Raw genomic sequence first — 11,362 nt, 5'->3', positions numbered from 1 at the left:
AAAATAATGAAAGGAAATAAAATTAAACCCCAGATAAAATAAAAATAGATTAAATAAAAATAAAACTTAAAAATTAAAGGAAATAAAATGAAAAGGAGCTAAAGATAATGAAATGAACTAAAAATTAAACCCCAAATACAATAAAAATTAAACTTAATAAAATAAAATAATGAAAAGGAACTAAAAAATAATGAAATTAACTAAAAATTAAACCCCCAAAATAAAATAAAAATAGATTAAATACAACTAAAAAAAATAATAATAAAAATCAATCAAATGAAAAGGGACTAAAAAAATAATGGAATGAAGTAAAATTAAAGCCAACATACAATAGAAACAAATTAAACAAACCATAAAATCAAAGGAAATAAAACTAAAAATAAGGAAATGAAAAAAAAATAGAAATCAAATAAATCAAAGAAAAAAAAAGAGAAATGAAAGCAATCAAATGAGATAAATCTAAATAAACCAACTAAAACAATGAACTAAATAAACCAGAGGAGAATAAACCCGCCCCCACCCCCCCAGCTGCAGACTAACCACTCACCACTTTGAATGGCTGTGAGGGTTTAAAAGCAAACCAAGGTGACAAAACTTCAGCTCCTGCCTGTGTTGGAAGCAGCCAGGAGGCGAACTGGGCCCAGGGGAGGCACCAAGTGCCTCAGCTCCTTAAAGCCATCCAGGTTTTGCTGGGGCCCTGGGGAACACTGAGGTGGGGCAGGGTGGGCTGGGGCGTCCCCTTGACTGCTGCAGCTGTTTACCTGGGGGGCTGCTGCCCTGGCAGCGCCTTGACAGCTAACAAACCCTTCTGAGCAGCTGGAGTCGTGGTAACAGCAGAACTTTCCTCACCAATTACTTTGGCCCTCAAGAGGAGCTGGCTGCATGCACCAGCACCATTGTATGCAAGGATCAAGCATCATCCGAACTGGCAGATCCTAACAAAGCTGCAGCTGCAGCTTGCACGTATTTATCCCACAGCACAGCAAGTGCCTTCACCAGCGCAGCCCTTGTCTTCTTGTGCACATAAGATGGCTAAAGAAGTGTTTTGCTCTCCTTTCCTCACTGCCAAAGCATCATCTCTTCTTTGGATGGCAAGAGGAAGCCGACCAGATCCCTGTGTTGCCAGTGAAGCCATGGCCCCACCGTGTGCCACGCTGAGTTCTGTGGTAGGACATGTTCCAAACCCCTTTGCTCTAGCTGAGTGTCACCCCTCTGACCACACGCAGCAGCAGGAGTAAAGCTTTCTGCAGACCTCTCTGTGATGCAGCACAGGGAGCTCGAGCCTGTAACGCACAGACTCACTCCACTCATCCTTTCTCTTGACCTGATTTTGTGCTCTAACTTTTCTGACAGCTTGTGAGTGTTTCCTTGGTGATCCAAGTTTGTTGCCAAAGCAGACAAATCCTCTATTGACAGCAGAAGCAGGGAGCTGCCAAGGGAATACCTGATGCCTCTGCATGTGGTGTGCAAGGCTGGCTGACGATTAAAGCCCTGTCTCTTGGCTCTCTGGGCGTGTGCCACATCTGCAGAGTGGCACAGAGGCTGTGTGGACCCTCTGCCAGGATCACAGGACAGGACCAGTCGTTGAAAGGTGTTTGAAATAGCACTGCTGGGCAGAGAAGCTCAGGAGGAAACAGAAAGCCAGGCTGTCCGGGCAGGACGAGTAGAGAAGCTGCCCTGGTTCTTGCCTGTGCTGCATCTCTGGCTCCAGACAAGCTGCCCCAGCTCAAGAGCCCTTTTTTAACACATCTTAGTTCACTCACAGAGCATCTAAGCCTCCCACAAATACTCTTGCTGTAATGGAAAGTCTTCTTCTCCAGACCACAAGGGGAAATGCTTGCTTTTTCCAGCCCTCTCTCCATCCTCTCTGAAGTGATTAAAACCCTTGAGCAGCGACAAAGGCACACTTGGGGAACATGCACAGCGCCCTGGCACTGCAGCACCCTGCTGCTGATCCAGCCTGATGTGTGCAGAGGGTGAGATAACCAGGCCCTGACGTGCTCTGCTCTTCCTCCTGCGGCAGGAGCAAGCTGCCTGCACGCCAGGGCAGGCAGGCACCCTCTGCCCCACAAACGGTCCCCCATCGGCCCTGGTGCCCCTCAGTGGGGTAGGCATAGCCAGTGCAGGGTTACATCACTTGGCTTTTTGAACACAGTGGCTCACTCCCTCCTTTTCCAGCCCAAGACCCCAGCTGCTCTCTCCTGCCCATCGGTTTGGGGAAGGTCTCTGGCTGCAGCTGGCGTGACCAGAGGTTACTACTGCAGTGCTGGTTTTTATGTGCACACCTACCTCCAGAGATCAGTGCTAAGCAAGAAGATGAAGGGTTACAGACACTTCCAAAATCTGCTTCCAAGAACACATGTTGATCTCTTGGATCCCTTTGGATTGGCAGCCTAGTGTCTGCACAGCAAACAGCAGCTGCCCTGGCAAGCCCCACTGCAGCCAGCAAGCGCCAGCGCTGGCATCTGAGTGCTAACCCTGGGGGTTGCCAAGGCCATTTGGGGTTGAACTGCAGTTTAGTTTCGCCCAGTTCTGGAGCCTGTATTACAGGAAAGATCTGGAGGTGCTGGAGCATGGCCAGAGAAGGGCCACAAGGATGAGCAGAGGGCTGGAGCTGCTCTGCTATGAGGACAGACTGAGAGAGCTGGGGCTACTCAGTCTGGAGAAGGCTCTGAGAAGATCTTATTGTGGCCTTCCAGTATCTGAAGGGGGCTACAAGAAAGCTGGGGAGGGACTTTTGAGGGTGTCAGGGAGTGATAGGACTGGGGGCAATGGAACAAAACTAGAAATGGGGAGATTCAGATTGGATGTTAGGAAGAAGTTCTTCCCCATGAGGGTGGTGAGACACTGGCAGAGGTTGCCCAGGGAGGTGGTGGAAGCCTCATCCCTGGGGGTGTTTGCAGCCAGGCTGTGAGCAACCTGCTGTAGTGTGAGGTGTCCCTGCCCATGGCAGGGGGGTTGGAACTGGCTGATCCTCAAGGTCCCTTCCAACCCTAACAATTCTGTGATTAAACCCAAGCAGGAGGCCAAAACACAAGGTGTGCTTTTGGTTTACAAACAGGAGTACAGAAATTATAGTTATTCACAGAAATCTGTAGGGCAAAAAAAAGAGCCTCCTACCACACAACTGAATCTGATCACACAATAAAGTCAGCATTGAACATGTGTCTAATAATGTCCTTTCAACTGCATTTTTCAGGTTAGGCTTGGATTAACCCCCCACCAAATAGCTGGTTTAATTTCCAGCTGGCTGCCACGGCTAAGCTTTAAAAGCAGCATGAGGTAAACTCACAATTATGGCTCTGCCTTTGGCTGGGACCACTCAGAAGTGCACTTCCTACTGCTAGACGCTGTATTTAGAGTGAGAAACTGCATTTCATTCAGCCCACAGCAATGCCAGGAGCAGGCTTTCCTCTGCAGCCTCCCCCCTGGTGCTGCCAGCAGGTGCTCCCAGGGCACACCCTGCACACACCTCCAGCGCTGGAGGCCACACAAAGCACACCAGCAGCTGCTGCTTCTTCAGGGAACCCAGGCAGCGAAGGTGGCCCTGGCAGAGGAACACCTTCTCTTCCCCCATTTGATCACACAGCAGCAAGAGAGCACTCACCTCAGGCAAGTCAGATCTCGGTTCAGCTAGATGGGGTTCAAGGCCTGGCTGCCAGAGCTGTTACAATGTCTTATGCCCATGAAACACAAAACACCTTGAAGCAAGGTGGTGGAGCGAGGCGCTCCTGGGGAAGCGTCTCTTTTGTGTTGGGCTGTGATGACACATTTCTCTGGAACAAGAAGAAAAGGCAGTGACTGCTGTTTTCCCTGCACAGGGCACTGGCCAGACAGGGCAAGGTAAGGAGTGCCCCTGCCCCAAACACCCTGCAGGGCAGGGCAGTGAGTCAGCAGCTGGCAGTTGTGAAATCCAGGGATGCCCACAGGCAGGGCGGGAGGCAGAGGAACCCTGCTGCCTGCCTGTTGCCCTGAGAAGGGCAAAGCCCAGCACCCTGCCCTCTTGCCTGGAGCACAGAGGCCTCAGAGCCCATCTCCACACCAGCACTGTCATTCCAGCTGTGCCCAGAAAAGCTGCAGGGACATCTGGATCCCATGCTGTGGGCTGGCAGCCACCCCCCGAGCCGGTGACCTGGCCATCAGCAGCAGAGGCCAGGTTCCACCCCGGGGGGAGGCAGTGCAGACCCACCACCACCACAGAAAGAGGTGTTTTTCACCAGTGTTACAATGGCCCATGTCAGCACTTTCTTTTTTGGGTGTGTGAAGAAAAGGAGAGAGGATGAGGAGTGGGGAGGCAAAAAAAAAACCCAACAAAACCAACCAGCCAAAAATCCCCCACAAACCCACAACCAAACAGACCCAAGAACAGAAAGCACAGACTTGAAATGCCACCCCTCTGGGCTTCATAAAATACCAAATGTGAAGCTTAGCAAAACACCAGACGTGAGGAGAGTGTTTCATCGGTCAGGACACTGCGTTCCCAGGTCCTTTGCTTTGCAAAGGGTTAAACTCTGCCACAAAGCCAGACAAGAGAGGCCTGCCTTAAAGAAAACGGGTTTTACTGTAAACAAAGTATAAAGAACAACATAAGAAATGTGCAAATCTGTGAAGTAGTCACAAAAAGCTAATACACTGTTTCCAAACTGTTCACTTCCTGTGTCCTCAACGTAGTAGGATAAAATAGAAAGAGTGAAAGCCGCTGCGTTATCTGTCACAAAAGCTCTGGTTGAAGTTCCAGGCCGGTGCCCCTGCTGCCTCCTTTCCCCTTGTCCAATCACAACTTCCTAATTCAACACAACACATTAAAAAATAATAATTAAAAAAAAACCACACCACCTTTCCAATTTTAGTACAAACCACCTTTCCCAGGATAACATGATCAAGAAGCCTAAGATTCTTGGGTTTCCCCCTTAACCAACCCGAGCAGTCCACAGTCAGAGTTTTCCCACTGTACCTGCTTCTGACAAAGGCTGTGGCACAGCTGTGAGAGGGCAGAAAGGAAACCGTAAGCAACACAAAAGCAGAAGCACCGTACGATGCCCCAGCACAACCAACTGGAATAATCACAAAGATTGCCAAAGAAGCTGGGGAAAATATTACAAAGCTGATGAGGGCTTAGAAACGTCCTGAGCCTCCAGCTGCCCTCGTGCTGCCCCGGGACACCCACCCCAAGCCCCTCCGGAGAGCAGTATGAAGCTGGGTGTACTGAACACCCCGTGCGGGAGGACAGCTCCAAATCTGGCACCAAAGCATCACTTACGACGGGGCTGGAGAATGGACAGGAAGAAAAGATTCCTGCCAAGCAAAGGTGGCAGAAGTAGGAAAACCCGTTTGGGTTATCTGATGCAGATGCATTCTGGCCGTTCAAGCCTGTGCCCGTACACTGCTGCTTCCCAGCCCGGGCTGCGCTGCAGGCTGACAACCGACAGGCGCTGAAGGGGAGCTGGTCTCGAGCAGCAGCAGCCAAGGGCAGTAACACTGAGGTGTGACTGCTCTAGAGTAGATAGGAATAACCTGCAAAATGCACAACTGGCATGACGTGTGCTGCTCTGCCCTGCAACCTCCCCTTTCCCTCTCTCCCTACCAGTGCAAAAGACACCTGCTGTTCCAGTCAGCCACCGCTTCTCCCAGCAACGTGTTTTGTGACCAAGCGCAGACTGCCTTTGCCTCTCTGCCGCGCTGCCATCGGCAGCTGGCGCAGGAGAGCCACAGAGCAGGAGAAAAAAAGCCTTTTCCCCGCTGGCAATGCCCCAGCAACAACAGTTAATTGCGAGTCCCCTCAGTGGGCGGTGGCGGCGGCCGCCGGCGGCAGGGCGATGTCGTTCAGCTTGCTCACTTCCATCTGCCAGTTCGGCAGCTTCTTGGCCGACAAGTGGCGCCGTGCGTGCTTCGTTAAGTGGTCGCTCCGCATGAACCGCCGCTCGCACATCGGGCAGGCAAACTTCTTCTCCCCGGTGTGTGTTCTGCGGTGGCGGGACAGTTCATCAGAGCGGGCAAACCTCCTCTCGCAGCCTTTCCAGCTGCAGCTAAACGGCTTTTCTCCTGAAAGGAAGAGAAGGTACAAAGAGAAACACCCAGTGAGCACTAGCTGAGCAACAAACACTACTGCCTTGACTGGCAGGATTTGACCTTTTCAAAGGAAAGTTTCTCTTAGGGCAGTTGAGCCAAAAATCTACATAAACCCGACTTACTTTTGTGTGTAAGTGAATGGGAAGAACTGTTTATGTACCAGTACTTTAAACAGGCAAATCCACTGTCCTCAAGGCTAAGTAGTACAAAGGGTTAGCAATTCTCTGCAAGCAAATAGTTTGAGATGCTCTTTGTCTCTCAAGACAGTGGATTTTAACTCTCAGATCCACGTGAACTGCAGATGATGATGATGACTTAGCACACCCAGAACTAGCTCCTGCAACACAGCCTGTAGTGATGTTTTATGTAACACAGCCCTGGGAGCGCACCATGACCCTATCTGAAAAGATACGTGACTGGTTTTGCTACTGCAATTGAGAGCTGAGGCACGGAGAAGTTGCTCTCAAGCAATCGAGGCAGGACGAGTTTGGAAAGGACCCTTTTACTCTTTCACAGAAGAACCAAAGTCTGTAAGTTTTACCCACTTCTGACAGAGGCATTCTTGTAGAGAAGCCTAAGAGGGCTTCCTTAACTCTGCAAAAGCTCTGCTTTGGGCGAGGCCTCACTTCCACACTGCTAAGAACCATTACTGAATGCCTTCTGATGTGAAGCAAGGCCAGCACTAACAAAAGTGCTGAGTCAACTTCCCCTCCAGGAGATTTCCTGACAGAGATCAGGCAGCACTGCAGTGCATGCTGGCAAAGCAAGCGTTTCACTGCTGCCCTGCAATTTGTTCTGTGGACAAATCCAGTCACCACTAGAACTTTCACAACGTGTGCATGCAGCCAGGATTTTCTACTTCAACGTGCAGCATCAGTGACCAACCTGTGTGCGTTCTGATGTGAGCCTTCAAGTGGGAGCTCTTGAAGTATGTTTTCCCGCATCCTGGGTAGCTGCAAATGTGGCTTCTTATTCTGGAGGAATCGACTGGAGGAGTGGGTTTTGCTGCAGAAGGTACGAAGCCGGGAGCAGGGGCAATGGGGGAGAGTCTTGTGCCATTTGGACTAATAATGGGAGCCTTTGTGCTCTGCACAACCGGCTGGGGCACAACAAACATAACAGCACCTTTGGGAACTTGAGCGCCCATGAAGACCATGGGCTGACAGAGCGCCGGCTGCTGGCTCGGCGTGGCGTTGGGCACCACGGCCGTCACCACGTTGTTGTTTGTGGGCACCGGCACCATCTGGCAAATCACTGGCACGGGGGGAGCTCCGCTGCCTTGACCAGAGCACAGCGGCGCCACCAAGGCCGCCTGCTGCGCCAGCCCGGGGCCGGGCTGATGCGTGCCGGCCGAGGGCTTCGCCGCGGGCCCCGCGCCACCAGCAGGCTCTGCGGGTTTGCCTTCTGCCACCGGCGGCTCCCCGCTCTCCTCTCTGGCTTTGCCTGGTGCCGCGACAGCGCACCCCGAACCCTCTGCCTCGGCGCTGTGCTTGCCGCTCGCCTCCCTCGCAGCACCGTCCTGGTATTTCAGCACGCTGGCCGTTCTCACCGGGCAGGTTTTGCGACTGCAGAGCTGGGCATCGGCCGTGTGGCGGATAACGCTCGTGGCTTGAGCTTTCAGAGGCCTCTCTGCCTCCCTCCGAGGCGTGGCTGCAGGAGGCTTGGCAGCCTCAGCCAGCGACCTGCCGAGCGCCGCGGTGGGCGCCGCCGCCCCTGGATGCGACATCTCAAAGTCAGAAGGGCTGTAGGGAGGGGTCAGGCACTGTGTGGAGGAGAGAGAGAGGGTAAGGGGGGGTGCACTGCGCTGCCAACACACCGACACACCGCTGGTCAAAACCCCACCCAGAGCACTTACGAAGGCTGGGATGGCAGTGAAGTCTGCTGCTCCGGGAAGCAAAGTCTCATCGCTCTCTTCTGACATGTCAGATGCTGGAGTTATAGGCCTCATTTCTGCGTGCTTTTTGAAGTCTGACTTCCAGTTGCAGCTCATGGAAATAAGGGCTTCCACAGCCTCATAATCACTCTTTTCAGGAGTATTGTTCCAGAAATGCCTGGTATCTCTTTGTTTCTCAGTCATCATCTCCATTTCTTCCTTCTGTTTCTGTTAGAGGGGGGGAAAAAGGAAACTTTATACCTGATGCTGAGTATTTTCTAGTCATCGTTAAGAAGGCACTACAAAAACAAACAAAGAAGCCCGTGCACTTGGTCATTTGTGGGTGCACACGTGTCTTCTCCTAGCCCTTTTCTTATTCATGTAATACTTTTAGGAAGTTGTCAGTGGGGAAATCAGGCCATCTGGTGAAGATTATGCATTTTCTTCAGACAAAAACTACTCCCCCCCAAATCTTAAGCAACAGTTTAAGTTATTCCATATTGCAAGCGTTGCATCTGAAAGCTTAGCAAAAACCTTCACCCCAAAAAAATCCCACCCCAACAAACCTTCCTCCCCCATGCATTTTTGCTTTGAAGTAAGCCTCCAGCATTGTGTGTGAAACTACCATATTGGGACTGATACTGGTGGATGAGAAGCTCAACAGGAGCCAGCAGTGTGCACTTGCAGCCCAGAAAGCCAATCACATCCTGGGCTGCATCAAGTGAAGCAGAGCCAGCAGGGCCCCTTCTGCTTCACTCTGCTGAGACCCCACCTGGAGGCCTGAGTCCAGTTCTGGAGCCTCTACCAAAGGAAGGATCTGGAGGTGCTGGAAGGTGTCCAGAGAAGGACCACGAGGATGAGCAGAGGGCTGGAGCTGCTCTGCTATGAAGACAGACTGAGGGAGTTGGGGCTGTTCAGTCTGGAGAAGAGAAGGCTCCCAGGAGACCTTACTGTGGCCTTGCAGTATCTGAAGGGGGCTACAAGAAAACTGGGGAGGGACTTTTTAGGGTGTCAGGGAGTGATAGGACTGGGGGGAATGGAACAAAACTAGAAATGGGTAGATTGAGATTGGATGTTAGGTAGAAGTTGTTCCCCAGGAGGGTGGTGAGAGACTGGCACAGGTTGCCCAGGGAGGTGGTGGAAGCCTCATCCCTGGAAGTGTTTGCAGCCAGGCTGGAGGTGGCTGTGAGCAACCTGCTGTAGTGTGAGGTGTCCCTGGCCATGGCAGGGGGGTTGGGACTGGCTGAGCCTTGAGGTCCCTTCCAACACTAACAATTCCATGATGCACATTTTCTTCAAACGTTATTAGCTCCCAAAACCATTCCAGAAAACACCGTCACACACACAACCATGCAAGGCACATCACCGGCCTGGAGAACTGAAACACACATACGTAGGTATGTACATCCCCTATCTGTCCAATCACCACACGGAACCCACCCACGCAGAAGAGAAAAGCCTCCTAAGCTGCACGTTCCACCACCACCCCCAACCCCGCCGCCGCCTCTGCGGGCCGTGCCAGCGCTGCTGGCGCACGGCACACACCCCCGGCACACACCCGCCCCGAGGAGACGGCTGGAAACGCTGCGTTTCTTGACTCCAGACCGCTGGAGTCACGGATAAGATGTTTCCCTTCCAGGAGAAAAGCCGGGCCACTTGGTGGTGGTGGTGGTGGGACGGCAGCGGTACCGGCAGCGGTACCGGCAGCGGTACCGGCAGCGGTACCGGCAGCGGTACCGGCACCAGCCGCCCGCAGCAGCCCCGACTGCCGCCAGCAGCCCCAGGCGCGGCGGCCTGAGGATCCCCTTAGAGCCTGGGCGCCGCCAGGCTTGGGCGCGCGCCACCCTCACCTCAGGGCACCCCGCGGGCGCGCATCACCCCCGCCCTCCCCTATTGGCTCCCGGTCCCGCACCGCCGCTCATTGGCCGGCGCCGATCGAGGCGCGGCCCGGGGCGGGGGCATGTGAACAAAGCGTGATCAGCGCCCGCTGGGCGGCGTGGGTACTGCCGCGCGCCGACCTTTCCCCCAGTTCCCCGAGCGGCCGCCCCCGCCCTCGGCCCGGCGGCAGCCGGCAGGAAGGGAGCCAGCCACAGAGCCGCGGGCAGGGCCGCACCCCGCCCCGCCTCCACGGGGCCGGGCGGGGGAAAGCCCGGCCGGGGGAGCTGCGCCGCCTCGCCCTGCCTCGCCTGGCAGCGGGAGGGGGGCCGGACGAGGGTCAGTGCCGCCACACCCGGCGCCTCCCGCCGCGAGGGAAGCGAAGCGGCGTCCCCCTGGGGAACGTGCCCATGTCTTGGCTCCGCCAGCGCCCGGCGGAAAAATGGTGCGCCTGCCTCTTCCCCGAAGCAGCAGCCCGCTTCCCGGCCTCCGCACCGCCCACCCCCGCCTGGCGGCGGGCCCCGCCTGCTCCCGCCGCGCCGGGATCCCCTCAGCTCCCTCCTCCTTCCCCCCCGCCGCCTGGCACATGTAGCTGCGGAGCCTGTCGCCCACGCCGCTTCCCCGCGCCGGGCGCGCCCGGGCTGGCGGGCACGAACGCACGCACATAGGCTGCACGTCGCCGGCTCGGCGGGGCCAACACACTCCCCGGCAGCTCCTCTCTCTCCCCGCCCGTAGCCTTCCTTAAACACCGGCCCCATAGGCTCTCCCTGTGGGGGCCTCTCCTGCTCCTTCCCCTCACCCAGTAGCCCCGGTGCCCACGCCTTTGCTCAACCCTTCCAGCCATTGCCTCGATCCGATTTCCCGCCGGTCCTGTTGCCTGCCGTCTCCTTTCTCACGGACCACCGGCCGCCCGCCCTCCACGCCCGCCCTCGCATGTCCCATCGGAATCCCCCTGTCGCGCCATCCTCGGGGACACCCTTTCCCACCTCGAGGCACCCCTTCCCTCACCGCCTCGCACACCCCCGGAGGTGCCCTGACCACCCTCAGCCCTCGCGAGGCCCGTGGGGGGCAGCCACTTACCGGTGGCGTGGAACCGAGCCTACCCGTAGCCCGCGCCGCCGCTGCTCTCCACCCGCTGCCTTTATTTTCCTCTTTTTGTTCACCGCTCCCCATTCAGGTGGCGGATCCCCCAGCCCCGCGCGCGGGGGGGGGAGGCGGGGCTCCCGAAGGCCCGCCGCCAATCGCCGGCAAAGGTGTGTGAGGCGGCGACCAATGGGCGCCCGGCGCCCGCGCGTGATCGGCGGCTGCCCCGCGGCGTGGCCAGTGTGTCAGCGCGGCGTGCGCGCGGTGAGTCCCCGCTGCCGGCTGAGTCAGTGCCCCCCCCCTCACCCCCTCCCAACCCCCTCTCCCGCCTCCGGCTGGGAGCGGCGCGGGCGGCCCGGCGCTTCCTCGCGCATGAGGTCACGCGGCTGCGGGGGGGCAGCTTCCCCGGCGCGGCCCCCGCCCATCCGCCCGCTCCCCGCCGAGCGGAGGGGGCGCGGAGCC

The 11,362-nt window shown here is 55.6% G+C and overlaps 1 protein-coding gene across 1 annotated transcript; it reads right to left on the bottom strand.

Annotated features, from left to right (window-relative positions):
• Positions 1–5,775: 5,775 nt before the first annotated feature.
• KLF10 (KLF transcription factor 10) lies at positions 5,776–11,011 on the bottom strand. The gene is made up of 4 exons (XM_054167441.1): positions 10,898–11,011; positions 7,925–8,170; positions 6,955–7,831; positions 5,776–6,042 (listed from the first exon to the last, which is right to left on the bottom strand). Exons 1-4 carry the CDS (start codon positions 10,988–10,990, stop codon positions 5,780–5,782), a joined length of 1,479 nt encoding a protein of 492 aa, XP_054023416.1. The 5' UTR covers positions 10,991–11,011; the 3' UTR covers positions 5,776–5,779.
• Between the last annotated feature and the right edge of the window lie 351 nt (positions 11,012–11,362).

The sequence above is a fragment of the Dryobates pubescens genome, chromosome 14, assembly GCF_014839835.1.
Source record: "Dryobates pubescens isolate bDryPub1 chromosome 14, bDryPub1.pri, whole genome shotgun sequence".
NCBI classification, from domain to species: domain Eukaryota; kingdom Metazoa; phylum Chordata; class Aves; order Piciformes; family Picidae; genus Dryobates; species Dryobates pubescens.
Note: the sequence above shows the minus strand (reverse complement) of the source record. Positions and strands in the feature narration are given on the sequence as shown.

What these genes read in the sequence shown, in the direction of transcription:
- KLF10 (XM_054167441.1), bottom strand. Translation starts at nt 10,990, where the DNA reads ATGGGGAGCGGTGAACAAAAAGAGGAAAATAAAGGCAGCGGGTGGAGA. An exon ending in GGCTCGGTTCCACGCCACCG is followed by an intron (nt 8,171 to 10,897) that starts GTAAGTGGCTGC and finishes CCCCTCTAACAG; the next exon opens with AAACAGAAGGAAGAAATGGA. An exon ending in TCACTGCCATCCCAGCCTTC is followed by an intron (nt 7,832 to 7,924) that starts GTAAGTGCTCTG and finishes TCCTCCACACAG; the next exon opens with TGCCTGACCCCTCCCTACAG.